Source organism: Chrysemys picta, chromosome 10 (assembly GCF_011386835.1).
Source record: "Chrysemys picta bellii isolate R12L10 chromosome 10, ASM1138683v2, whole genome shotgun sequence".
Classification (NCBI taxonomy): Eukaryota; Metazoa; Chordata; order Testudines; family Emydidae; genus Chrysemys; species Chrysemys picta.
The window spans coordinates 38,469,316-38,495,475 of NC_088800.1; the positions used below are offsets into that span (position 1 = coordinate 38,469,316).

The window sequence follows — 26,160 nt, forward strand, 5'->3', positions numbered from 1 at the left end:
GGATGTGCTGAATCTGGGACACATAGGGTAACAGTTTGAAAGTGCTGTTTGACCCAGTCCATGGAGCCCAGGGGCATATAAGGAGAGGCAGCTTGGAAGTGCTGCTTCATCCAGCCCTAGATTCCCTCCATCCAACATTCTTTGTGTTGTCCGACTGTGTCTTTGTAAAACAGGTCAGCGGAAAATTGCGTGGCGAGGGTGTAATAAAAGGGTTTCACTTAAAAGAATAATGGAGTATGCAGAAAAAATATACCTGGTGCCCAGCCGCCAATTGGAGCAATTAAGGGCTCCCCTTCCGGCAGAGGAAAATATCAGAATGATCTGGGTAAAAAATTGGTTATTGTTTTCTTTTTTTTTAAAAGAACAAAACCCCCACCAAATATCAGTTGTCTTTAAACCCCTCACCTGGGGTGCTTTATTGGGTAACGTGGCTATGAAAATCATTGCAAGATACACATATCTGGGCTTGTTGAAACATGTTTTGAGCAAGGCTAGGCATGCCCAAGAATTTAAATTTATTTTTTACAAAATTCATCACCATCCAGTTGTTTTGCACTAAGTCGTTAGAATACAATTTTAAAATCCGGTCAAAAGATAAACCCTTGCTACGATGATGGAAGAAAAACACGCAGTGATCGCCACAGGCGACGGAGTGGGGCCTTGTAATTGTCTATTGTGAAACACAATGTCTGTGGCATTTTTGTTTAAAAAATTCATAATGCTTTTAGGAAACAACACACTGTTTGGGGGATGCCCATATGAGTCAAAAAACGCTCCACGGTTACGCTCTGCCAGATACAAGGCGAGCCAGTGTTCACTCGGTTGGTTGTGTGGATGCGTGTTGACCACCAAACCTAGGGGTCTCTGAGACAGCTTGCCTCCAGGGAGCCAGTCGCAAGGGAACACATCTAAGAAATTCTTTTTCGTGTAAGGGTCCGTTGATAAAACACGTGAGAGCTGCACAGTGTCCATGTTTACATGTAATCAAACAGAACGTTTCTCCTCTGATTTATCTCTATGACATTGTCAAAAATCCCAAACACGATCATATTGATGGTGACCCTTAAAGCCTTCCCAAAACGTATTTCTGCTCTCAGGTTCTCGGTTTTAATCAGGGAATAGTGATTGGCGCATTCCTGGTCAGGAGACAGGTCAAAGGCAAACAAGGTGTAACCCTGTGCAAACTCCTCACGGTCGATTAACAGAGAACGATCTTCCATGTGTTTACCAGCCATCTGTACCAGATTCATGTATTCTCTTACGCAGTGTCCTGCCTTGAAGTCTGGTTCCAGAGGCTTGGTTGGTATCTGTTCACCATCCACATACAAAGCCACAAAATTAATATCGTAATGTTTAAAATGAAAGGGATTTTTAGCATAACTTCCGCTAAAGGCATCATTACCCACAAACCCTAGGACAAGCATATTGGGTAACTGTCCCAAGAACAGGTTCTCCTGGTTACTGACCCTGCTGCTTGCGGGGATGCTAAACACTTTCATTCCCACACGGTCCACAGGGTATTTAGCATTAGCGGTAAGCAGGGCCTCCGCGTGCCCCAGATGGATACTCGGGGCCACCTGTACTTTCTTCACAAAAAGGGACGCTGACCTCGTTGTAGGATGAAATTCCACGTCATATCTCCAAAGGTGATTTCGAAAGGGCTGTTGAGAGATTTTTCAGAAAAGAAACAGTGTAAGCACCCCCACTGCTTGTTTTTAGATTTACGTAATCCTGGGTCGGTTCCTAACCCCATTATACCCCATCCTCAACCATCACTTCTTAATCATTCCTTTACCTGAGTGAAGTCTTTTCCGTTCACCTTTTCCGCCGGTGCCTCCTCCAAGCCAGGATCGCCTTCCACCTCTAGGGGGTGGACAATGAGAGGCCATCACACTCATCGGGGTGCCTCACAAAGGTTTGGGTTTCGGGTCGGGTTCCTGCGTATCCATCAACGGTTGAGTCAAAGGGCCCCCGTCAGAACTGTTGTTGATGTAGCATTTTCTCCACACAACTCCAAAGGTGCTCGGGGGTAAAACTAAGTCCGAAGTTCTCACGGGGGTGGTGAAGGAGACCATATTTCCACGATTTCTAAAACACGCGTTCTTGGTAAAAGATAGCCTCTTCTGCCTGGCGCTGGGAGTTATGGGGTGATGGTGCTGCGCTCTGATTGATTGGCAGAGGGCACTGGGAGGAGTTCTTAGAGGGGTCACATGACCCTCTTCTGGGCAGTTCACCCTATCCCAGAACCTGCCCTATTTTGGTCACATATGCTCTCGGGGCGGTCCTATGCAGCCGAAACCCATTGCGATTGGTAGAGGGCGATGGGAGGAGTTCTTAGAGGGGTCACACGAACCACTCCCGGATGGGCCACCCTGCCCCCAAATTCCTCCCCGTTGGTCAAATCTCCTCTCGGGATGGGCCGCAATGGCTGAAACCCCTCCTGATTGGTAGACGGAAGAGAGAGGAGTTGTTAGAGGGATCACATGACCCACTTCTGGACAGGTCACCCCGCCCCGGAACTCTCCCTGATTCGTCAAATCTCCTCTCGGGGCGGAGCTATGGGGGAGAAACCCATCCTGATTGGTAGAGGGCAGTTGGAGGCGCTCTTAGAGGGGTCACATGACACACCTTGCGTCCAGTCATGCGGCCGCCTTGACCGTGGAAGTACTACCCCCATGGGGCAGGACTTCTGTGACAGATGGGCAGGTTTTAAGGGGTCAAGGGGTGGGGTTAGGGTTTGACAGATGATAGGGCCCTTCCTCCTGATTGGTAGAGGGAGGTGAAAGGAGTTGTTAGAGGGGTTACATGACCCACTTCCGGACTGGTCACCCCGTCCCGGAACGCCCCCTGATTGGTTAAATCTCCTCTCGGAGTGGTTGTACAGGGGCGAAACCCATCCAGCTCGAAGAAGTGTGTGTGTGGGGGGCTTACTTTGTAAATTATCAGCTTGGTCCAGGCCCGCCTCTGCTGCTATCTCAAGCCCTGATGGTACCTCTAGTACTAGAAGAGAACCGGTCTGGGACAGATCTCTCTCCAACAGCCTGTGTGATAAAGGCAGAAGATGCACACACAAAAATATTAGCTTCTCAGCAATGTCCTTGTCGTCTTTAATTGCTCTCTTGAATCCACCCGTTCTTTCACAGGCTTCTGATCTCCTTAAAGTGTTTTTTTAGGGTTTGTCTACAGCCCTTCAGTTATTTGCTCTTCACAAGCCATCTTAGCACTTCTACTTTCCCGCTTACATGCTACCTGCTGTAATTTAGGCTTCTGTTTACTCCCCATCCTGCATCTTTTAAAGAACTTGTTCAGCTCAAATAAACTCTTGGGTCTTGCTATTATTAGTGGCCTTGCTGGTTAGGAGCTCGCTTCACTACAAAGCCAATGTAAGGAGCTCAAACTCCCTCTCTCTAAGCAAGAGCTGGCCCCCCGCAGTTTGTCCTCGGAGGGGGAGGAGCAGGAGAGTCGCTTTTTAAAGGGAGTTTTCTGACAGCCAGGGTCACATGTTGGGCGAACCCAGGCACTGCAGCCGGAGTGAAGGAAATTCTGGCTGCAGCAGCCTTATTCCCCTCTTGCTCTGTGGATTGGGGCTGTGAGAAGTGACGCTGGGTCTGCTTGCGGCCTGCAGTTCAGCCTGCGACTCTACGCCACCCCCTGCCCACCCTTCTTGGGATGACTGCAGCCTCTCCAGGTATTTAAGCACCAGGCCTAGGAGAGTCTGCTCAGCACCTGGCTGGGTTCTGCCTAGTGAGCAGCTGGCAGGGTCAGCCTCTGACAGAACGAATGCTCGTGATGCGGGGGAGGGGTTGGACTGCACACTCCAGCCCTGGGATGTGTTACCTCAGCACCTGGCTCTGTTTCCTCAGCTCTGGTGCAGCCCTTGGGGGCATGATCAGCTGTTGAAGGCAGGGAGACTCAGAGGTAGAATTTCGTACCCCATAAGCATAGCTGGGGCTGGGGTGGGGGGGTGAGGTGGTGTCAGCTGCTCCGTGCGTGCAGGGGCTCTTGGAGCTGCCACTCGCAGGGGGCAGGCAGCAATCCAAGCTGGGTTCTGCAGAGTTAGCACCAAATGAGGCTCGGAGCAACCCCCGGCCTCGCCCTTGGCTGGGGCTGCTCAGAGTCCCTGCCCGCGGCACCGTGGCTGGTGAGGGATTAGGGGGAAAAGTCTCCTCCAGCAGCCGGGTCTCCCATAGGAGGTGGTTTCCCTCCCTCTTGTGGAGTCCACCCCCTCTCTGCTTGCCACTGCCCCCTGCCTGCCAGGAATAACTCACTTCTGACTCCCAGACCCTGCTGACCAGCCATGGCTCCTGCCTGGGCCAGGATGGGAACACCCCACAGGGCAGGGAGTTTCAAACTATAGCCGGGGAGAAGATACCCCAGAACCAGCCCCGAGGGTTTTCTCCCTGCTCCTACGCTCTGCAGGTCACTCCAACTGGGTTCTGGCTCCCAGCCACTGTGCGATGTGGCTGCTGCCCCCTGCCCCTAGATCCCTGCCCCGAATTCCCCCCGCCCCTCCTCCCAGCACAGCAATACCCCTCAGCCGTGACTCACAGCAGGGTGGGCGGTCCGAGCCTCCTGCTCTTCTCTGGCTTCAATTGTCCATCATGTATCCTAGGGGAGGCAGGCGGGCCTGGTTATTTAACAGCATGCAGGGCACCAGCCACCGCTTGGATTTCTGTCTTTCAAGGTGCCCCCACCCCCAATCCATCCGGGCAGAGGAGGGGAAGGAGCTGGGTGGAGAGTCAGTCCCCAAGATTATTGGGATCATTTTGCCTTTGGCCTCGTGCCCCACAAAGGCCAGGAGAGGTGTTGTGCACATAAGCCCCACTGGGAGTTGGCGTGAAGCACAGTGTGGCAGAGCTGCTGCCCTGGCTCTTTGCCTGCATGGCTGGTGGTAGCTGGGGTGGGCAGGGCTGGGGCTTCCTGTGAATCTCTGCCCTCCCTGTACAGGCTGCAGGGGGACCTGGCTGGGGCCAGTGCCTGGTGCGGGGTGGGGTGCGGGGGAACCAGGGTGAGACCTTTGGGAGGCAGGATCTCTCCCTCGGGCCTGCTCCTGCTGCAGGTGCCAGGCTTGCCCAGGGCCAGGGCAGAGGAGACCCTCTGGCCGCAGAGCCCTCCCGCATCTGGCTGCAGGGAGTCTTGGTTCCCCCTTTGTCCCAGGGAGATGGGAAGGAGCGGGGGGGAGTTGTGTGTGGTTGTGTGTGGACAAAGGGGGCCAGCCCCTCCCCCCTGTTAGCAGTGTGCATGTGGCGCTGGGCCCCGGACTCATGGGGCAGGGAGGGATAATAGGAAGTAGAACTCCAGCTCTTTTCTTACCTATCAGCTGCTGGGCAGCTGCTGCTCTCAGGGCAGCCTTCTTGCTCAGTCTCCCTGGGCAGTCCTGGAGCTGGGAAGCCAAGAACACAGTTAGTCCCAAGCCACACATCCTCCCCAGGCTGAGGGGAGCTGCCTGCTGGGGAGGTGAGGAACCCCTGGCTGTCAGAGCCCTCTCTCCCTTGACTCCTCCCATGGGACAGAGATGACTTGTAGGGGAGCCACCCTCAAGGGCAGGGGATGGGGCTCCCTGTGTGCTTAGGTCCTACCATCCCCTTGTCCTGCAGGGCCCACACCCCAGAGCTCACTCACCAGGATCCTGCAGGCTTCGCTCAGGAAGGCGGGGATGGCAGGGACCGCCCCCTCGGCTAGCTGGCTCTGCAGGAGCGTGCGCAGGGGCTGGTAGCTGAGGAACGGTGCGCAGTGCAGCAATGCCACCCTGCACGCCTGCCGGAGAGGGCGAGAAGGGAGCTGGGTGAGTGCCTGAGCACAACGGGCTGCTAACTCGTAGGCTCTGCGTGGCTTGGGGAGACTCCGCTGTGCCGGAGCAGCAAGGAGCCACCTCTTTGCAGAACCTCCTCTGGCCTGATGGTTGTTCCCCAGGCCCCCACAGCCCCCATCTCCAGCTTGGCTAGGTTGAGGGGAGCCAGGCCCGAGTGCTGGGGCTGGGGAGGGACACTCCTGGAACAGGGAAGGGGCCATTCCCTGTGGGTCCCCGGTGGGCGGTTAACAGCACTGCCCGGTGACCAATGTACTTGGCCTCCCCTCAATCCCAGGCACTATTGGGGGCTGCTACTCGGCTGGGGCGGGGTGGTGGTGGGATTGCTGCAGGAGGCTGGTCATTCCCAGACAGGAGCTAGCACACAAGTGAGGGCAGGGCAGCAGCAATGGAGACCCAATCTGCCTCAGCGACCTGCCCTTCCCTGTGGCCCTGCTTGGGTTAGGTCACTTGCTAGGGGCCAGAGATAGACCTGGACCTGGCCACTAAACAGGGCAGGCTGTAAAATGGAGCCACAGCCGCGGGGAGGCTGGAGGTGCCTGTGGGGAATGGAGGAGGAGAAGGAAATCCCACAGATCTACCCCACAGCTACACTCTGAGGGCTGACAGAGCTCTGTGTGGGGTGGAGGAGGGCTGGATTAGTGGGGGGTCCTGGGTGCCACAGGGCAGCACTGAGGAGATCTGGGGCTTGGAGGGGGGAGTTTGCACCACCCTTGCCATGTTGTTAGAATGCCCCCAGCCACCCCTGCCCCTATGAGCCCTCAGCTGCACTCACCTGGGCCACCTGGGGGTCCCCGTCCTGTAGGTGGATGAGCAGCGTCCCCATGCTCTTCTCCACCTCAGCCCCAAAGAGGGATGACTTCTTGGAAACAAATTTGCTGAGGTGGCCAAAGAGCTCCATGGAGGCCCGCCTCAGGCCGCTGGTCTCCTGCAGACAGGGGGCGCAGGGTGGTTAGAGGGGACAGGCTCAGGCCCTCACATGCTTTGGGAATCAGCCTGGCAGCTGTGGAGCCCGGAGAGGTTTCAGCTAGTTCAAAGGACAGGACAATTCTCTGCAAACTCCCCTCTTTCCTGCTGGGCCCCAGGGCTGCTGAACAATTGTGGGCCCAGGGCCCAAGAATGATTGCATCCCTGCCTCCCCTAGCAGAGGAGCTGAGCTGCCCCACAAATCCAGAAATGTGCCTGCATCGGACACTGAGCCCCCTCCACGGGAAGGCAGGTCCTGAGCACCTTCCCCTGTGGGGTGCCCTATAGCGCCATGGGGCCTGCCCTGCTTGGTACTTACATCCTCAAAGAACGTTCTCGCCTGCAGGGCCAGTGGGACGGTGACGTGAGCCTTCAGAGGCGCCTTGGGGTCCCGCAGCATCCAGCAGAGCCCTTCCATGGCTTCCAGAACGGTGCGGGGGTCGCAGCATTCGCACACGGCGCGGACAAAGCTCTCCAGGATCTTGTCTCGCTTTTTCCTGACCTGCAGAGAAGGGGTTGGACGCCGCTCGGTGAGCAACGCTCTGTCAGCCTGAGTGTAACCAGAGTCCGGGCAAGTCAGCCTACAGCCTAGTCTGCTCCATAGGAGCCACAGGCTGGGGAGAAGGGGAACCAGGCGCTTCCTACCCAGCCCTCTCTGCCTAGTCTCCTGCCATTCCAGACCCACCTTGTCCGGGAACTCGGTCACTGCGTTCCTGAGGCCGTGCAGCGCTCTGCCTCGAACGTGGATGTTGCTGTCTTCTGTCCGCTGCAGCATGGCCTTCACAACCTGCTTCCGCATCGCCTTGGGCTCATTCTCCATCAGCAGGGGGCTGCCGAGGAACTAAAGGGACCGAAAGGAGCTGTCAGAGAGGGCTGGGCGAGGCCAGGAGGAGCAAGGGGAAGGGAGTATGATCAGGGGCCAGGAGGTGACATAGATCCGTACCGACTGCTGTTCACGAGGGGCTGGCTTCAGCTGAGCTTAACAGAAGTGACATGTGCAGGGCAGAACGCTCCCTCTGCTTCCAGTGGGGTGCTCCCAAATCCCACCACAGAGCCCCCAGCAGAGGGATTAATTTACAAGCAATACACCACCGGGACCATCTCTCATTGGCTGACCAGCTATTGGCCCCCTGTTCCATCAGCTTCTGGGCCTGGCTAATCCTCCCCCCTGGTCTTCCAGGCTCACCTCTGCGAACAGGGCGGTGCAGGCCATGCGTTCGCCCTCCTGGCTGGCCTGGAGGCTGGGAAGGAGAAGCTTTGGGATGCTCTTCAGGGCCAGGTTTGGGTGGGTCACTATGGCCCTGGGAGAGAACAAGAGTTCGTGTTGACGTGTGCATGACAACCCTGCACATGCCGGAATCCGGCCCGGTCCCGGCCACCCCCTCCCATCTCTGCCCCACTGGGCTCCAGAGCGAGAACGTGACTCCTCCAGCCTCTGTCCTCACCTGCTAAGGAGAGTGAACCCCTCGGGCTGGGCCTCCTCCAGCAGCTGCCAGCCTCGCTCCTGGTCCATTAGCTCCACAGCTGGCTGACTGCCCCTGAGGCGCAGCACCCGCGCCAGGGCCTGCACGGCCATGCTGGGAAGAGAAGGAGGCAGGAGATGGTGATGCAGGGATTCCTGCTCTCTAGGCCGGGTGGGGGCGGGCAGGACTCCCTTGCTGCAGCACTGAAGGGATCAGGGTGAGCCTAGAAGCTGCCCCACTTCTGCCTTTGGTTCTCCCCCCGCAACTGTGGGGGCAGGGGGGAGTGTCTGCAGATGTGACCTTCGCTCGCCTCCAAAGATGTGAAAATTGCCCCTCCCCGCCCAGGAAACTGACCCTGGGGAGAAAAGTACATGCAGTACCTCCCTGAATGCCCTGCTGCCCTGAGCCCTGCCCCCCAGGGCCCACTGCCGAAAAGGGGTGAAGTGGCTCAGTGACAGGCCGGGCCTGTCCCAAAGCCTTCAAAGTAGACAGTAAATAGAGACAGCAGCCAGCTCTGCCCTGCTCCCCAGCTCTGCTCCCCCTCCCCCCGCCCCCGGCTCAGCTCCCTCATCACCCTGCTGAGCTGCCCACTCTGAGGAGCTCTCTGGCTCCCTGAGTATCCGGGGGCAGTTCTGCCCGCTCCTAAGCACGAGAAGCCTGGCTGATCTGAACCCTCGGTCCCCCGAAGGTGTCGGGGGTCCCTGGACAATGAAGGTCCAAGAAGGAAGCTTCCCCCTCCTAGGGGCTAGTCCAGACACTGCGTGGGTGCTGGGATCCATTGGCCCCACACATTACCTGCGTGGACTGGTGTCACTGGGCAAGTCCTGCTGGGCTCCCGAGAGGTGCCGTGCCGGGGGGCAGGCGATGGCGAGGAAGCAAGAGGCGAACAGGTCGTCCTCGCGTCCCTCCAGCGTGTCCGCTTGCCCCAAGGCCCCGATCAGCTCCCACAGGCCGCATGTGGTCTGGAAGGGAAAAGATACAGTCAGAAGACCGTGGCCCTGCGCAGAATGCAGCCGGGAAAGAGGGCTGAATGCCAGCGATGGGAACTTACCGCCGGGGGCAGCCGGGCTGGCTGGGGGCAGCTCCTGTCCTGGGTCTGCCCAGGGTTAGCCCGGCCTTTCTCTGGGCTGTCGTCCAGCAGGATGTGCAATACCTCCCTGGTCAGCATGGGGTCTGCACCTAGGAATCTCCAGATGGCCTTGCTGGGGCTGTGACGGACAGAGGGACGGCAGGTAAGGAATTCACACAGAGGACGGGCCCAGTTGGTACACACCAGGTGTGAAAGTTATTAGTGACCCCCCACCCCCTCCGTTAACAGAGTAGCCGTTATGTCAGCCAGCGGCCATTAGGGGGAAGCAGACACCTTAAGGACACAGTAGCCTGAACTTTTCAACTGTCTTCCCTTCAAGGCCTTAAAGTAGTTGAAGCTGGTCCCAAGCCGGTTTTCACTGACCAGATAGCAAAAGCACGGGTCTGACCACCACCAATCAAGTGTTAACACTGCAAAGACCTTGGTCTGAATGTGTATAAAGAATCTGTAAAATGTGTGTAAGACAGAGTTTTTGTACTAAGGTGCAAAGCTCTCCTTTTTTCTGCAGAATAAAGCGACTCTTCCTTATCCCTGTCTGGCTGTTATTGGCTCTCAGCTAGGTGGACCCAATCTTTCGGTAACAGTTTCTGGCGACCCAGATGGGACCCTCCTAGCTCGGACATTGGACTCCGGACGGCTGCGGCGAACTGGGAACGGCGCCAACGGGGTGTTTCGCCCCTTTTCTCTGCTTCACCGCGGCCCCCAGGGTTCGTGCTCCGATAAGGTGAGTCCTAATAGGATAAGGAGACACTATCTGGTTCTGGTCTGGTTAACCGGTTAATGAATTTCTGTCTTATACATTGGTCGTTAGGTGTGTAAACGGAACTGAGCCTCTCATTCGTAGGGTTACCATATTTCAACAATCAAAAAAGAGGACGGGAGGAGCCCCGCCCTAGCCCTGCCCCTGTCCTGCCCTAGCCCCGCCCCTGCCCCTTCCACTCCCTCCCACTTCCTGCCCCCTCAGAACCCCCAACCCTCCCCCCCACGCCTTGTCCCCTGACTGCCCCCTCCTGGGACCCCTGCCCCTAACTGCCCCCCAGGACTCCACCCCTTACCTAAGCCTCCCTGCTCCTTGTCCCCTGACTGCCCCCTCCTGAGACCTTCCCCACATCCTAACTGGCCCCCTAGGACTCTACCCCCTACCTGTCCCCTGACTGCCCCAATCCTTATCCACACCCCCACCCCCAGACAGACCCCTGGGACTCCCACGCCCCAGCCAACCACTCCCCACCCCCTGACAGCCCCTCCCCCAAAACTCCCGACCCATCTAAACCCCTCTGCTCCCTGTCCCCTGACTGCTCCGATCCCTCTCCCCACTCCTGCCCCCCTGACAGCCCCCCCCAGAACTCCCAAACACCCCCCCCGCTCCTTGTCCCCTGAGTGCCCCCTCCTGGGACCCCTGCTCCTAACTGCCCTCCACAACCCCACCCCCACCTAAGCCTCCCTGTGCCTTGTCCCCTAACTGCCCCCTCCTGAGACCCCCCCCACCTGTACTCTGACTGCCCAAAACCTTACACCCCCAACCACCAGACAGCCCCCCCCTGAACTCCTGACCCATCCAACCCTGCTCCCTGTCTCTTGACTACCCCCGCCCCCAGAACCTCCCTGCCGCTTCTCTGAGCCCCGGCCCCCTTACCGTGCTGCAGAGCAGCGCGCTCGGCAGCGGGGGAGGGGAGCAGGGTCGGAGCTCCGGACTGCCGGAGGCCGAGGCGACGGCCGGCAATCTGTGAATGCAGGGCGGGGGCAGGGAGGGAAAGGAGGGGAGTGGTCTCAAGTTGCAGGGGAGAGGAGGGGGGAAGTGAAGGAAGGGCTCTGGCTGCCAGAGCCCCATGCAAGTGGCACCATCCGGCCGGCTGCCCTGTAAGCCCCGCACGCTCTGCATGGGGGGCGGGGGAAGTCCGGACATTGACAAATTCCCCCTGGATGCTATTTTTAACTGAAAAAAGCCGGACATGTCCGGGGGAATCCGGACGAATGGTAACCCTACTCATTCGTAATTCCTCAAAGTGGAAGCCATCGCGTGCGATGAAGCTCTGAGGTCGAATTGGGATCCTTCTGTCCCGTCCCCTGTAGCGGTCAGTATTAGTAGAAATTCCTGTAATAGTATCCTATTAGACCATAATTCCTTCTGTTCTCTGTGTAATTCTCTGTTAGAGTGTCAGCAGGGAGATAGGTGGGTCTCTGTTTAGGCCATAATTCCCTCTGTTCTCTGTGTAATTCTATTTTAAGAGTGTCAGCAGGCAGATGGGTGGGTCTCTGGTAAAACCCTCAAAGGATAGCCCTTTAAATTATATGTTAAGTAAATGGTATTGAATATCACTGAGGCTGGGAAGGCATTGCAGTGGGATCTAGCATGTTCAGAAATTCAGGATTTCCTGAATGACCAGCTAATGGCCATTCGCAATGATCTAGAGCATCAGGCTTGGCCCACTGCCCTTACAGACACATCAGGAGTACCATCTGATCTGTGGCCATGGAAACATACTTAAAAACTTTCTGGGTGAAAGTACAAACATTCTCAATGCTCCTTCCAAGCATATGAACCAATTAGGGGGGGACTTGTGCTCGCATCAGGGAAAAATGTTGTTTCTATGTTAATCATTCTGGCTTAATTAAGCAGGATTTACAAGCCATTAAAAATGCTGCTGTTGTTTTCCGTGCTTTATCTCTTGATCACACCTTTAGTTTTAAGCACCTCCTTCCAGACCTTGGGTCATGTTTACGGGGCTCTTTCAAACAATTGTTAAATGAATTCTTTTCTTTCTTTTCCTTCTATGTGTTATTTGGACAATGATACAATGTGCCAAATGCCTGTGTAATGCTATGATCAAAAGCTCTGCTGTCCATAAGAAAACCCAGTATCTGTCCCTCCAGCTTGATCGCAAATTGCATAATGGGCCTGACAATTTTTGAATTTGTCAGGCCCGAAGGGGGGACTGTGAAAGTTATTAGTGACACCCCACCCCCGCCCCCTGTTAACAGAGTAGCCGTTATGTCAGCCAGCGGCCATTAGGGGGAAGCAGACACCTTAAGGACACAGTAGCCTGAACTTTTCAACTGTCTTCCCTTCAAGGCCTTAAAGTAGTTGGAGCTGGTCCCAAGCCGGTTTTCACTGACCAGATAGCAAAAGCACGGGTCTGACCACCACCAATCAAGTGTTAACACTGCAAAGACCTTGGTCTGAATGTGTATAAAGAATCTGTAAAATGTGTGTAAGACAGAGTTTTTGTACTAAGGTGCAAAGCTCTCCTTTTTTCTGCAGAATAAAGCGACTCTTCCTTATCCCTGTCTGGCTGTTATTGGCTCTCAGCTAGGTGGACCCGATATTTCGGTAACACAGGGATGATGCCCTCCGAGGGGTGACGGGCCAGAAGCAGCAGGTTGAGCCTGCTGGTGGCTGACCTCAAGGCCCTTCAGGCACTGTCCAGTCCTAAGGGGTTCATACCCTCCTGCCCAGGCACTGCCAGGGGGCGCTGTGTCACAGAAAGGGATGGGTGGACGTGGCCAGACTCACTTCTCCCAGCTTGGGGGCCCCCTCCCTCCCTTGCTGCCTTCTCCTGATGGGAACCAGAGGGGCTGGGGTTAGAGCCCCCATGGGGGAAAGCAGTGACTCTGGGCTCAGGGGTGGGGCTGGTGTGAGGAGGTGCCCACCCTTGGGAGGGGCTAGGGCTAGGTGCTGGGCTGGACCTCCTGAACTGGGGGGGGGGGGGGGGCGCACAGAGTGGGAGCTGCGGCCAAGGAGAGCAGGAGCTCCTTCCCCATGGGGCAGAGTGTGGGGGTTTCAGGAGGAACAAGGCTCCAGTTCTGGCCACGCCATGGCTCTGGGGTGCGGGGTTTGGAGAAGGCTGTAAAATGGGCTCTGTGCTTGTCGGCTCTGGGCAGGATGTAGGGAAGGCGCTGCTGGCCCAGGGGAACCTGGCAGGCTGGTGAATCGAAGACCAGCCTCTAGGGGTGGGATGAGACGTCTAAAAGCGTGTGGTGATGGGGAAGATACCAGGCCGGGATTCCAGGGGGGAGAGGGCATTTCCCAGCTGGGGGGAGGGGGTGCCCCTGCGGGGACATGCTCAGTGTAGGGGCGTCTGGGGGCAATGCAGTTAGGTTGGCCCCTCTCCTGCCTCAGCCTGGAGGGATGCCCTGCCGGGAGCGGGTGGCCATACTGACAGAGGAGGTGACCCTGCTCACATGGGGTCTCTCCTGGTCTGTGTAGTGATGGGGGGAGTGGGGGCTGGAAGACTGTTCTGGCCTCCAGCCAGCCAAGCCATTGCACAGCCGAACCGGGATGGGGGGACTGGTTAGCAGTGCACAGAACGAAGTGGGGGAGGGTGACAGCTGTGTTTGGAATAGCTCAGCTGGGGGAGCCCTGAGCCGGGGTTCCCAGAGCACACGGAGCCCTCCAAGGGACAGGGAGGCTATGCCGGGGCAGGGCTGTTCCCTGGGGGCCTGTGTGCAAGGGGAGGGGCTGTGCTGCATGTAACCGTGGTGCTGTGGAGTGATCCCATTAAGGGGGGGCTTGGAGGCCGGAGTGGGGTGTTCTATCCTTTCCCTGGGGCTGGCGCTCACCGTTTGTAAGGCCAGGGCATCTTCAGGAGGATGCTGACCGCGGCCTTGGTGTGTTGTCTGGCCAGTAGGTGGAGAATGTCTCTCGTCCCCTCACTCAGCCGCCCCCCCCGGGGTGGGCTCAGTGTGTAGGAAAGAGCCGCCTGGAGATCCTGCACCTGCGGAGGCAAAGCAGGGGCTGAGACCCTACCCCCGCTGTGGGTGGGTGGCAGGCAAGGGCCAGGAGGAACTGGGCAGGCTCAGAAACAAGGCAGCGGTCACATGGCCCGGCGGAGGCCATGGATAAACTCTCCTAGCGAGTGACTGAGCCGAGGGGGGTTCTGGGTTCGGTACCTTGAAACCCCCACCCGTGATCCAGCACCGTAGAACTAAGGGTCCCAATCCCGCTGCCCAGTGACACCCCACCCCCCGGATATCCCGGCTGTACCTCCCCTTGTGACAACATGCCTGGGCTGCTTCAGCACCAGAGTGGGGTCTAAGCGTCTGGGATGCATTTCCATCCTGTATGTCAATCCATGCCCACTGGGCAAAGAGTCAGTGGACACGGGGGACCCCACTGCAGGCTCTGTTCCTCCAGCTGGGGGATGGGTCTGGAGATAGGGCACATTTCCCAGGGAGTGAGCTGGGCAAGTCAGACTCCTGGGATCAAAGCCTGAAAACCATTACAGGGCCGTGCCCAGCGGCCCCCTTGCAGACAGGGCATGGATGGGTCCCATTGATCAATGATGGTGAGAAGGGATGTCTCCCCTCCACATCCTCCCTCGTGCCCCAGGAATTCTAGGCACGGGGCAAGATGGAGCTGCCCGAGATGTCAGCATGGTGCCTCCAATGCCCAGCCATTACTTGGCCCTGCAGCTCTGATTCTTGCTCTCTCAGTACCGCCTCCATGACACCCGCCAGCTGGTCTGCACACTCCTCCTTCTCCAGCAGGCCCACCAGCAGGGTGAAGCTGAAGGGCATGAGGTCACTCGACTGCAGGTGCTTCGCGATGAGCTGCAGGGAAAGGCACAGGCCGAGTGTGAGCAGCGAGCCCCGGCCCGGGGAGGTGGGTTTGCTCTTCGGGGAACGGGGACAGAGGCACTGGCAGCCTTTGCCCAGGGCTATGTGAGTGGGCACTGGAGCCCATACCCAGGAATTTCCATCTGCCGGCTCCTCATCGAGGGAAGGAGCCAATAACCCCCCTTTCCCATGTGTGTGTCTGTCTCTCCAGCCACAGTCTTTTACTCACCATAGCAACATGGACAGGGTTCTCTCTGCAGCTGGCATCCTTCTGCGTCTTGCTCAGCACGCTCACCACTGCCCCTGTCTTGGTGTACACGACAGCTGCACAAGAAACCAGCAGTGCTCAGGCAGAGCTCTCAGGGCCGGATTCTTCCCCCTCCCCTTCGAGCCAGATCAGAGGTGCCAAAGAGCCAGACTCCAGCTGCAGCTGGGAACGACCAGCTAGGGTGAGCTCTCAGCTGGCTTCTGGGCCAACTGCCCACTCTTCACCCTGATGTAGAAGGTGTGTTGGGGCTGGGGTGGGATCAGGGGAGGTCCCAGATGGTCCCAGGCACCTGGTGAAGGGCAGATGCCAGGCCAGCCCGGGAGGTACCAACCCACTTCTGCTCTGTGTCCCTCTGGTCAGGGCTGCGATGAAGGCGCCATGTTCTCTCTGCAGCCCTGCTCGCTAGGTAACGGCCGGGGCTGTGAAGGCTGAGAAGTGGCGACTGCTTCCGCTCTATCTTACCTTTGCAAGGCGTGAAGAGCCAGTAGAGAGCCTGAGATGCCCAGTATCTGGTGGCCTCCTGAGCATCGAAGGCCTGGCTTGTCAGCAGCCCGGCCATGTAGCCCTGCTCTACCATGGGTTTCAGGTCCTAATGGGCCACCAAACAGAAATTGAGGGCATAGGTCGGGACGAGCCCAGCTCTGTCTGTATTCCCCCCACTTCCCGTGAGTGCTGGGGGGGGGGCAGCAGGGTCTGCGCTGCTCACCTCGGTGATGGCTTTGAAGCGGTAGAACATGAAGAGCCGGGCGCTGGCTCTCACAGCTCGGCTCCTCTCCTGGGCCCGGGGAGAGCAGATCCATGGCTGCAAGTGCTGGGGAGTAGGGAGAAAGTCATGTGAGCCGCAGCAATGCCGGGGCGACCTCCAGAACCTGCTTCCCACCCCAGCAGGGAGAGGACATGGAGCATTTAACCTCTTCTCCGCTTCCGGACACTGGAACTCAGCGCTCCTCTCCTGTCTGGGGGGCGTTGGCACAGGTCTGAGGGTCTTGGGCTCAGCGCTTTGAGGATTCTCCCCATTGATCCTGTAGGGTCTCGGGGCTGTTTCCTTCAGGGGAACAGGGGCTCCAGGCCAAATGTAGGAGGCCAAAGTGACACCCCTGGAGCAGGACTAGGATTGTCTTGCTGGATCCCAGGGTTGGCTGTATGCCCCCTGGGGACTGGCTAGTTCATAGCAGCTGGGAGGCCTGCTGAGCCCCCTTGGGATCAACTGGAGCCTTCCCTCTTGTGGTTCGGGTAGAACCTGACCAGCCGGCCCATCCCCAGATGGCCAGTGCGAATGGGCCCCTCCCCCGGCCCTATCATACCAGAAAGAGATGCAGTAGCGTGGTGGGGGTCAGGTGCTGCTCCAGGAATGTCTGCAGCACAAGATCCAGGCCCTCCCAGGGCAGTTCTTGGAGAGACTGGAGCAGAGAGAAGCAGGGAAGTAAATAACAAGGGAGGTGGGGTGCACGAGGCAGGGGGACGAGTGGATCCCCCCGTCTGGAGCCAGGTGCTGTTGGTATTCAGGGTCCCTTTACCCAGGTGATACTGATCCCCCTGCACATAGACATGGGTCTCACCTGGACCACGGGCTGCCCTTCCCCAAAGAATCCTTCCTCCCACCTGGGCTCCCCAACACATGTACTGAGCTGGGCTCTGGAGGGAAGGCCTCCTCCCTCCCGCTCTGGAGGGGCCCCAGCTGCCCCCAACACCCCGCTGGCTCCCCAAGGGCTGAGCTGTTCATCCCGCTCCAGCCAAGCTCTGTTTCTGTGGCAGGGCGAGTCATGGCCTGGCCGTGTGGCTGTCCCGAATCTATGCTTTGCTCCCTCTGCACCAAATGCTATTTAACGCTCTGGGCCAGAGCCTCAGCTGGTGTAAACGGGGGTAGCTTCTAGCTCCCTGTGCCAAGAATCCAGGGTAATTCTATACAGTCTCACAGACACTCACCTCTACAGCTGTTCTCCCTGCCAACCCCACTGCAGAGTTAACTGCGTAGCCACTTGTCACCAGCCCTTTGGAAAATAAACCGAGGGACTGGATTCGGCTGGACACGCAGCTCTCTGCATCGGGCCAGGGTCCAGCTACTCAGCAGGGGGGTGGCTGAGTTTCCCAGCCAAGGAGGCAGGTGGAAGCTGCAGCTTTGTCCATGCCTCACTAACCTCTGCCCGGAGAGTGGAGCTTTTTGCCACCTCAGTCCCTCTCAGCTTCGCCAGGGCTGGGCGCTGAATCATGGCGCTGGCGATACAAGTCCCGATGGTCTCAGCCTCCTGTTCCTTAGACAGGCGAGGCTCAAATTTCCTGATTGGAAGGAACGGAGCAGACGGGGCCATTAGACCGGAGACAGGTCCTGGCATGAGTCAGGTTGAGTTTGATGGCTCGAGGGACAGCTCCCTCCCTTAGCAGCAGAGCTCCAGGGGGCATCTCCAGCAGAGCCACCGCCTAGGGAATGGTCCTGTCTGGAGATGCCTATGCCCTCTAGGCCCGGCAGGGGCTCTGCTGGGGAAGCTGCTCTCCGGGGCTGATCCTGGGCCCTGCTCTGCGGCTGCACCCATTCACAGCACTTCATGCTGACGGGAGGGGCTCCCTCTTACCAGGCAAGATGCAGAGATGGGGGCTGGATAAAGAGACCCGGAGGCCGAGGAGGGTATGGCCCGTTAGTGAGCCACCAGGGAGAAACATCCTCCGGTTCTTATTGCAGCTCCTCCCTCCCCCACTTCCTCTCCCTCCATCTGCCCCTCCCCGGCTGCTGGGCTCCGCAGCTGAGTCAGGCCCCATGGACGTACCCTATGTATGAGATGGCCAGCAGGGCATGCTGGTGATCGGGGCTCTGCAGCCGGGCCCGGTCCTTGCCTCTGAGCATCTCCTGCAGCACAAAGCAGAGAGTCAAAGGCAAAAGAATTTGGGGGAGCCCGGTTCCTCAGCAAGATGTGGAATCTCCAAACGCAGTTTGACGCCCCCACCGACCCTCAGCCCCAGCGTGCAGTGCACTGGGGCACGGAGCTGGGAAGATGGCCTGGGAGCGGCCATGTGGCCAGAATGCAGGAGACATTCACCAGAGCCCCTATTTCGCCATTCCTGATGGCACATCTGGAAACTTCAGCATCTGCCACGGAGCAGGGAAGGGGGATCTGGGCAGAGGCGATTTTGTGACGGGGAGCATTAGAGTCTTGAACAGCTGAGGTCAAATATTTTCCTGCAAACCAAGGGAGGGCTGCGCCTGTTAACTCCTCAGGATCATGTCCCGGAGTGAAAACCCTTGGAGTTAATCCCCAGGGCGCTTTCTGGCTGCCAGGCAGATCCCTGAGAAGTGGGATGGGGAATGGTCCCAGGTGTAAGCAGCATGAATCCGCTAATGGAAAATAGTGTCATTTAATTCCTTGGGCTGGAATCGCACCAGAAGAATCTGGCATCAGCACTGGGTTTGCAGTGCACAATGTAGAACCCTGGGCACCGGGTCGCAAACACAGCAAATGGCCTTTAAACGCCAGAGACTGTGGCATGTGTGTCTGCCCTAGGGACACCTCCCAGGACCCAAGCGTGCTCACTCACCAGCAGGGGGGACAGCACGGTGTATGTGTCCTGGCTCACCAAGGGAATCCTGCTCACTTGGGTGACAGCTTCACCCACCAGCGCGAGGCTTCTCAGAAAAGCAGATCTCACCAGTGGGTCCTGGGCTCACAGGCAGGAGGGGGAGAGAACAATGAGGAAACAGCCACAGGCAATAGAGAGCTGAGACACAAGGCTACAGGGCGAGTCTCTACAAGGGAGCTGCTGTCCTAGGCGGGATTGCCCTCATGCCCTAAGGGAAAGGACCTGGCTTGCCGAGTGGAACATCTTTGCATTCCCTAGGGCTGTGGGTCTCCAACTATTTTTACTGATGACCCCTTTCACACAGCAAGCCTCTGGGTGTGACCCCCCTAATAAATTAAACACCCTCTCTAATATATTTAACACCATTATAAGTGCTGGAGGCAAGTGGGGTTTGGGGTGGAGGTTAACAACTCGCGACCCCCCCATGTAATGACCTCGTGACCCCCGGAGGGGTCCCGACCCCCAGTTTGAGAACCCCTGGCCTAGGGGAATATCTCTGGAGATGAATGCAAGGAATGGGCTGATTCCCAGAGGTGCTGAGCACTTGCAGTTCCCAGAGCTGTCAGTGGGCCCTGGGACTGCTCAGCTCCCCTGACAATCAGGTCGTAATTGGCCGATCTGGGACAGGAACCTGCTGCTCTCTGCAGTTGGCTGGGCTCTCCCTACCAAGGCATCCGTTCTCCAAAGAGAACATTCAGTTAAACCAAAGTAGCATCCCCTCTCCTTTTCGCTGGGACGCGCATAGGGGCATCGTAACCAGCGTAGGACTGAACGTTGGCCTCAAATCTCCGATGGCAAGAAAACAACCTAGAGTTATCTCAAAAATCCCCCTTCAGCACCAGAGCCTGTCAACCGGGCTAAGGGCCTGAATCCCCCTGTGCGCCTTTTGTGTCCAGCTACACAATTGACGGCAGTGTGTGGGGAAAAAGGCCCTAAATCTTTATCTTCTGATCCGTGAGTGCAGCACAAGCCTAGAGGTACCAAACAGGGTACAGTCGTCTCTGGGACAATAGCACCAAGTGATGCTCAGTTACACTCTAACAAGGCCCAGATAGGAGTCCTTCCATTAGCTTCCATGGGCCTGGAATCAGAGAAGCTAAATGAGATGGGGCAGGCAGAGAGAATGGTGCTGTTCCCATGTCTCCTGTCCCTCCTGGGGCAAAGGGCCAGCCCTCTGAGCTGAGTTTATGCAAAGACATAGCTCTGTGCTGCTGTGCATAGCCCGGGTAGGTGCTGTGTGGGCGGTCAAGGGAGGGCTCTGACTTACGTGTGGGCTCAGAAAATAATGTTGTCGCATGGGAGCCAGGATATTGAAGCCTATGGTCTCTAGGATGAGATCCGCGGGGCCTGAGTGGACCACGTGCCCATAGGTGAGGAGCAGGAGGCTTCTCAGCTGCTCGATGGAAGCTGGCTCCTGAGAATTGCAAAGGAAAGAGTGAGGAGAAGGGATGGCCTCCAGCTGCTCCTAACTTACAAATGGGGCCAGGGGAGGATTTTTCACCCAGCCGGCTTAGCAACCAAAGGCTACTCTGCTGAGTTGAATTGCCTGGACTCCGAGGCCCTTCCCAGCTCCCCAGGATTGGGTGGCTGAGGTGACCCGGCAGCCGAAGGGGACGCACTAGCAGCTGCTTTAATTCAGCCTAGCTCCAGAGATGTCACTGGCACTACAGTGGATTGCACTGGCCCAGAGAGTTACTGGGAAGGTGGTGGTGGTGGTGCGGGGGAAGGGGGGATGCAGGTTAATGTCAGACATGCCAGCCCTGGTGAGTCTGCCAGGAAGGTCTGTGAAATAGCCCAGTTCAGGGGAAGACCAAGGGTCTCTTCTGCTAGAAATGTGTCAGCGGGAGCTGATGGCTTGGCAGTGTCTTTTGGGCCCTCTCTGAGCCTTGTTTATGGGGCTGCATGGAGCATGTCTGAGCTCCCCAGGAGATATCCTGGAGACCTTAGACAACAGGACCCACCTTCCCCCCTGGATCCACCCCATTGTGCTGTGATTGCAACTCCACGGAGGAGTAAGGAAAGGGCTCCCTGCACGGAGGCTGAGCCACTGCTTGGAAATTCAGCTCTTCGCTGAACAGGCTTCTGGGAAGCAGGGTCCCCCCTGGCAGGTCCCTTTACCTGCAAAGGCTGGTGAAGGGATGGATGAAAGAACAGAGATGCTAGGTGGGACCGTACCTCCAGAGAGCCACCGGCAGAAGGCTGGAGCTGCACCCTGCTGACAAACTCTTCCCAGTGCTCCAGGATGGCGAAAATCTCGTCTAGCTGTTGCCTGGCACACAGCCCAAGCGCTCGGGCGAATCCCTGAGAGACAGAAAGATGGAGGTTGGGAATGCTGAGCAACAAGCCAAGGGGCCAAGATGGGCTCTCAAAGTCATTGCCATGGGCATGGGTATAAGGAAGATCTTTTCAATCCACTGGACCTTGTCCAAGGCAGAACATACACATGTAGCATCAGGGGATTGACAAAGAATGAGGGATCACTTGACAGTGGAGGAGCAAAGACCTCACCTCTCTTTCCTCTTCTTCTCGGAAATCGACCATCTCCACCAGAAGCCATAGCTGGGGCTTGATGCTCTCTGCTGGAAAAAACATCATCCCGGTGCCCCAGCACTTGTAGAGAAAGCTCTGTGAAAGAGACACCATCATGCGGGATGCATTGGGGCATGCAGAGAGCCCACTGGGTATAGTTGTCTGTTTCACTAACCCCAAGCTGCCCCTGGTTAGCGACTGCTGTTCTGAACTAGGCACTGAACCCCAATTCCTTCCAGGTCACTGACCTTGTCACCGGGCCGCTTATCACCGTAGGCCAGCTGGCGCCTGATACTAGCGATGAAACAACCCAGCCAGGTGTGGTCCGAGATGAAAAAGAGAAGGTCTTCCAGGAACTGCCAGGGAAAGAAGAGCCAGTTAGAACCGAGAGGGGCCAAGAAACTGGTCCTTTCAATAGCTCAAGCCAGGAACCCACCACAGCTGGGAGGGGAGGGGAAGAGGGAGCGTGCACTGTCACCTCCCACGTCCCTCCTAATGTTTGTGAATCCTTGTGAGCTGCCCCTGGTGCTTCTCCAATTGCATCTGCTGGACTCAGCCGCTTCCTCTGTCCCACAATGTAGTGCTGCTGAGGGGCCTCTTAATCCTGCCTCAGCGTGGGCGGGGGGGGGAGGGGGGGGCTGGACTAGATGACCTCTTGAGTTCCTTTCCAGCCCTCCATTTCTCTGACCCTTACCTGCAGCAGCTGCTGCTCCCACTCCCTCTGGCAGAAGCAGGTCTTGTGATCTGGAAGAGATGGGCAGGTCAGTTTCCTTTGTGTTTAGACCCTTCTACTGAGGAGCAGCCTTCAACTTGGCTCTTGTTTGGCAGGGGGTGGGGAGGAGCTGCCGACTCACGGGCCCCGAGGGGACCCATGGCTCTTTGCAAATTGCTGATGGACAACAATGCTCCTCAGACCCAAACCCCTTGATGTGAAATACCCAGGAGTTCTGCTTGCCAAGATCCTTCCCTAGGGTGTGAGATGTCGAATGAAGGTTAGATAGGGTCCTGGAAAGGATCCTTCCTGTCTAGGCATGGGGGGCTGGGCTAGATGAACCAAGGGATATGATCCGGACGTGATCCTCTCGGATTCCAAGGTCACAGCATCATATTATACTGGATTCAGAGGGAGGCCCTGGCCTCTCCCTCTCTGAGCCCAGCATCACGGTGTCTCCTCCCTTTGCTCCTGCAAGGGGAGACACTCCCTCCTCACCTTCCACATAGAGGAGCATTTCCGTCTTGTAGTTATTCCAGAACCGGCCCGACCCGGCCTGGAACATGCTCATCAGCTGGAAGAGGAGGAACATGGCTGCCCTTCTGACCTGCACCGTCATAAACGAAGACGCACCGAGCATCTGGCGGACAAAGAGGCAGAGGTGGCTGTACCCCTCCCTTGCGAGGCAGTGTGAGAAGGGAGCTCCCTACAGGTGCAGGGGGAGAGCTCAGTGATGGAGGGAAGGAGACAGCAGGGAGGTGGAGCTGACAACCAGGACAGGATTGAGATGGATATTTCAGTTGATCAGGGACACTCCATGGACCAGCTATTGGCTCCTTCCATCCTCTCACTCCTGGGCTGGCTCTAGCTCAGATGAAGGGAGACAGGATTATCCAGAGGCCGTCAGGCAGCTGCTGGGTCAGATCATTGGCCTAGGTTAGAGCAGCACAAGGGGAGCTTGAAGCAGCCCGAAAGAGGCAGCTGGGCCATAAAGGGAATCCCCAGCTGCCCCTTAGTAAGGGAGGATGCTGGAGGCCAGGGGGCAGGAGGGGGCCTGCACAACAGTCCCTAAGGGCTCATTCCAGCTGGCTTCTATTGGAGCCGTCCGAGGGCTGCACTAACTGGTGCTGGGGGACCCGGTCCAGCCCCAGGATCAGGGGAGCCAGGAAGGTGGCTGGCTCAGAGAGCTCGCTGGTTCTGTTAAATGCCGAGAGGCGCTGGGTCGATGTGCAATGAACGCGAGGAATGTGACGAGCCAGCTCCTCTGGGGGCTGCGGGGAGAAGAGCCACCACACACTGCATGCCAGCTCTGGGAGCGGCTCCTTCCCACTGAGCATAAGGAACCTCCTGGCTGCGGGTTACTCACCAGCAGCCGAGCCAGCAGCTCTTGGGGTAGAGTGGACTTGGGGCTTGACCGACACCCTGTGAACAGAAAGTGGGGGCATCCCATCAGGCTCTGGAGGGATCTTTTGCATTCGGCTCTGAGCTCTGCCTGCGCCCTTGACGGCTGGCTGTGTCCTTGCAGTGAGCCGGAACCAGAGCCAAGAGCTGATCCCCACCCCACCTGGGGGCAGACGCCTCTCGCTACAGAAGGACTAAGAGCGGGTGGATAAAATACTGGGACTCACCTCTGTTCGCCTTGCCGCACCTCCTGGCCAAGGGCAGCCTGCCTTCCTCCTGCATCCTCTTTACCACCCCGACCGAGGTCTGCAGGAGGAGAGGCAGGGCTGGCCCATGGGCTGCTGGGCTCAGTTGAAGGAGCAGCCCAGGCCATAAAACCTGCAGAGCAGAGAAAAGCCATCTCAGTAGGGAAATATCCTCTTCCTGCACCAGCTCTCTCTTTCCTACTAGACAGGACCCCTGGCCTCGCCACCGCCAGCCAGAGCTCTCTACCCAGCCTGAACCATGCAGCGATCCCCACTCCCTCCCCCTTCACACCTATCAGTGTCTGCCTCCAGCACCAAATCAAGTGACACATGACTGACCCCCCGCCTTTTGTTGAGTGTAGCATCGTCATTGACAGCACAGTATTTCCTAACTCCAGTTCCACTGGGAAAGGCTGTGTTCTCACGGCAGGAACGCAATACACCAGCTTGATAAATAAAGAGGAGACTAGGAAACCCAATACTATCAAGTGAAACCATGACAGGCGCTCAGGGAGGTTTGAGCTCTGACCTTCACATCCCCACACAGACCTGCGCCACTTGAAGCACAGACGCAATTGCTGTCTGCTGTGTGGACAAGAGGGGGACTTAACACACACTGTGCCAGAGGGTTACACAACTCTTTGCTAGACAGTATAGAAGAGTGGAGATCAGGAATCCCCGGGGGTCTATCCCCACCTGTAGTAACTAAAGCACATATATTGGGCATGCTCAGTCTGAAAGACAGTGTAGCTGAGTGCACAATACTTGGGTCTGCCTTATTAGAAATGTGGCTTCTAGTCTCAGCTCTGCCTGAAGTGACCGTGCACAACCTCGCTGTTAATTTGTTCAGTGTGGGAAGGGGGCTGGCTAATACTTGACTGCTTAGGCTTGCGTTCTGACGCCTGGGTCAGTAATCAGGTCTGTGCAGTGTGTGGAAACCTAAGCAATGGTCAGCAGAGATGAGATTTGGATGTAGTGTCTCCCAGCTCAGTGGACTCTCCTGTAGGCACCAGGGTAGTGTGGGTGAGAGGCAGGAACTCCTGGGCTAGGGTTGGCTTTTGCAAAACAAGAATGTGCTGTGCTGTATAGACCCCAGCCTGTAACAGCCAGGGAAAAGTTAACAGAAGGACCAATGAAGAGGGACTGAGCTATGGAAGCTGCAGAAGCAGCATGACTGACCACAGGGGATACTCGAGCGGAAGAGCCCCTGTGACACCAAACGCTGGCGTGCAGGGGCACTCAGCCAGTGAGTGTTCCCTGTTCCAAAGACCCAGGTCTGGCTCGGATCCGGGGTCCATTTTAACCAACCCCATGATGTTCTGGAGTGGGGAGGCTCAGATAAATAAGTCTGGTTGGGGCCTGTCTCATCGAAAAGCTCAGACCCAGAAAGGCCTGTGTCCAATGGAGAGGGGCAGGGTCACTTACATTGGCCATTCTGGGGGAGTCAGCCAGGGACTGCAGGGTGCTGGAGCAGAGCTGGCGGACCTCGAGCTCCATAGTGCGCCTCCCGTCTGCTTCCTCCTGATGGTGAGAAGTAAGGGAGACACCAGGGAGATTTAGATTCGGTGGAGAGCTTCGTGGCACGGTAACTCTAGTGGGCATGGCAGGGGGTGAAAATGGGGCTTGAAGAGAAAAGGCGCAACCCTGGCTGTGACTGTGCCATAACCAGCCCAGGGTCTGTGTGGAGCCAGTTCTAGGCTCCACCCCTCTGCCTGGTGAAAACCAGATCCATCATGGCTTAGTCTCCTAAGGTGGATGATCACAGTGAGGCGAGAGAAGGAGGAAGCCAGGGGTCCTGCCCTCCCTGCGCAAGGGACAGAGCACGGATGGCAACTGGGAGAGGGATCAGAGAGAATGGGCTGGGAGGAAAAAACACTGTCTTCTATTTGTCATCATCTTCCATCAGTAGACGGAGGGTGCCGTCCCCAGTTCCATCTGCTTCCCAAGTCCTATTTGCTGCCCATCGCCTGCCCATCCCCATCTGCAGCTGCCCCCCTTCCCTATCCTTTGACCCCATGTTCTGCCCTGTTCACGGACTCCCGTCACCAAGTCTCTGCGGATTCTTACCGTGCTGTCGAGGGTCAGGGTGCACTGACGCACCAAGAAGTCAATTAAGGGTCTTGAGGCAGATTTCTCCAAGAGCCCATGCGCCCCCATTGTCCTTATAAAATAAGCAAGGGCTTCTCTGACCTGCCAGACCCAGAGAGAAACAGAAATGATTTGCACACAGTGTGGAGGGACCTTGTCCCCTCCCAGTCCAGGCTGGGATCCTTTCTCAGCGGGGGGTTTGGTGAAATACTGCTAGGCAGCCCAGAGATGACAATGCAGCCGGAGCCCTGCAGGGATTCTCTCCCCCGCCTTCTGCCCTACACTATGGAGCACTGATGGGTCATGTGTTTCGATGCACAGGGTCCCGGCAGCCTCTGCACTGGCAGGCAGACATTCACTAGCTTTGGCCGCGTTGGCCATGGTTCCAGACTCACCCATATGCTTGTGCTCTGCAGGAGTGGCCCCAGGGCTATGAACAGCTTCTCGGTATTGTGCGTCATTT

General features: G+C 57.2%; 2 protein-coding genes and 1 long non-coding RNA gene across 3 annotated transcripts; all 3 read right to left on the reverse strand.

The window, feature by feature from the left end:
* Positions 1-461: 461 nt before the first annotated feature.
* Positions 462-2,440, reverse strand: LOC135973962 (uncharacterized). The gene is made up of 2 exons (XR_010591093.1): positions 1,796-2,440; positions 462-1,661 (listed from the first exon to the last, which is right to left on the reverse strand). It is a non-coding gene; the product is annotated as an uncharacterized LOC135973962 (long non-coding RNA).
* Positions 2,441-5,568: 3,128 nt separating this feature from the next.
* LOC135972181 (maestro heat-like repeat-containing protein family member 1) lies at positions 5,569-9,547 on the reverse strand. The gene is made up of 8 exons (XM_065559027.1): positions 9,290-9,547; positions 9,034-9,200; positions 8,221-8,352; positions 7,962-8,076; positions 7,461-7,616; positions 7,095-7,277; positions 6,585-6,737; positions 5,569-5,757 (listed from the first exon to the last, which is right to left on the reverse strand). Exons 1-8 carry the CDS (start codon positions 9,404-9,406, stop codon positions 5,569-5,571), a joined length of 1,212 nt encoding a protein of 403 aa, XP_065415099.1. The 5' UTR covers positions 9,407-9,547.
* A 4,337-nt stretch (positions 9,548-13,884) lies between these two features.
* On the reverse strand, positions 13,885-20,475 carry LOC135973861 (maestro heat-like repeat-containing protein family member 1). Its single transcript, XM_065559028.1, has 11 exons — positions 20,419-20,475; positions 19,990-20,187; positions 18,681-18,800; positions 17,915-17,994; positions 17,291-17,429; positions 16,457-16,552; positions 15,859-15,963; positions 15,615-15,741; positions 15,114-15,208; positions 14,729-14,878; positions 13,885-14,043 (listed from the first exon to the last, which is right to left on the reverse strand). Exons 1-11 carry the CDS (start codon positions 20,473-20,475, stop codon positions 13,885-13,887), a joined length of 1,326 nt encoding a protein of 441 aa, XP_065415100.1.
* Positions 20,476-26,160: the final 5,685 nt, after the last annotated feature.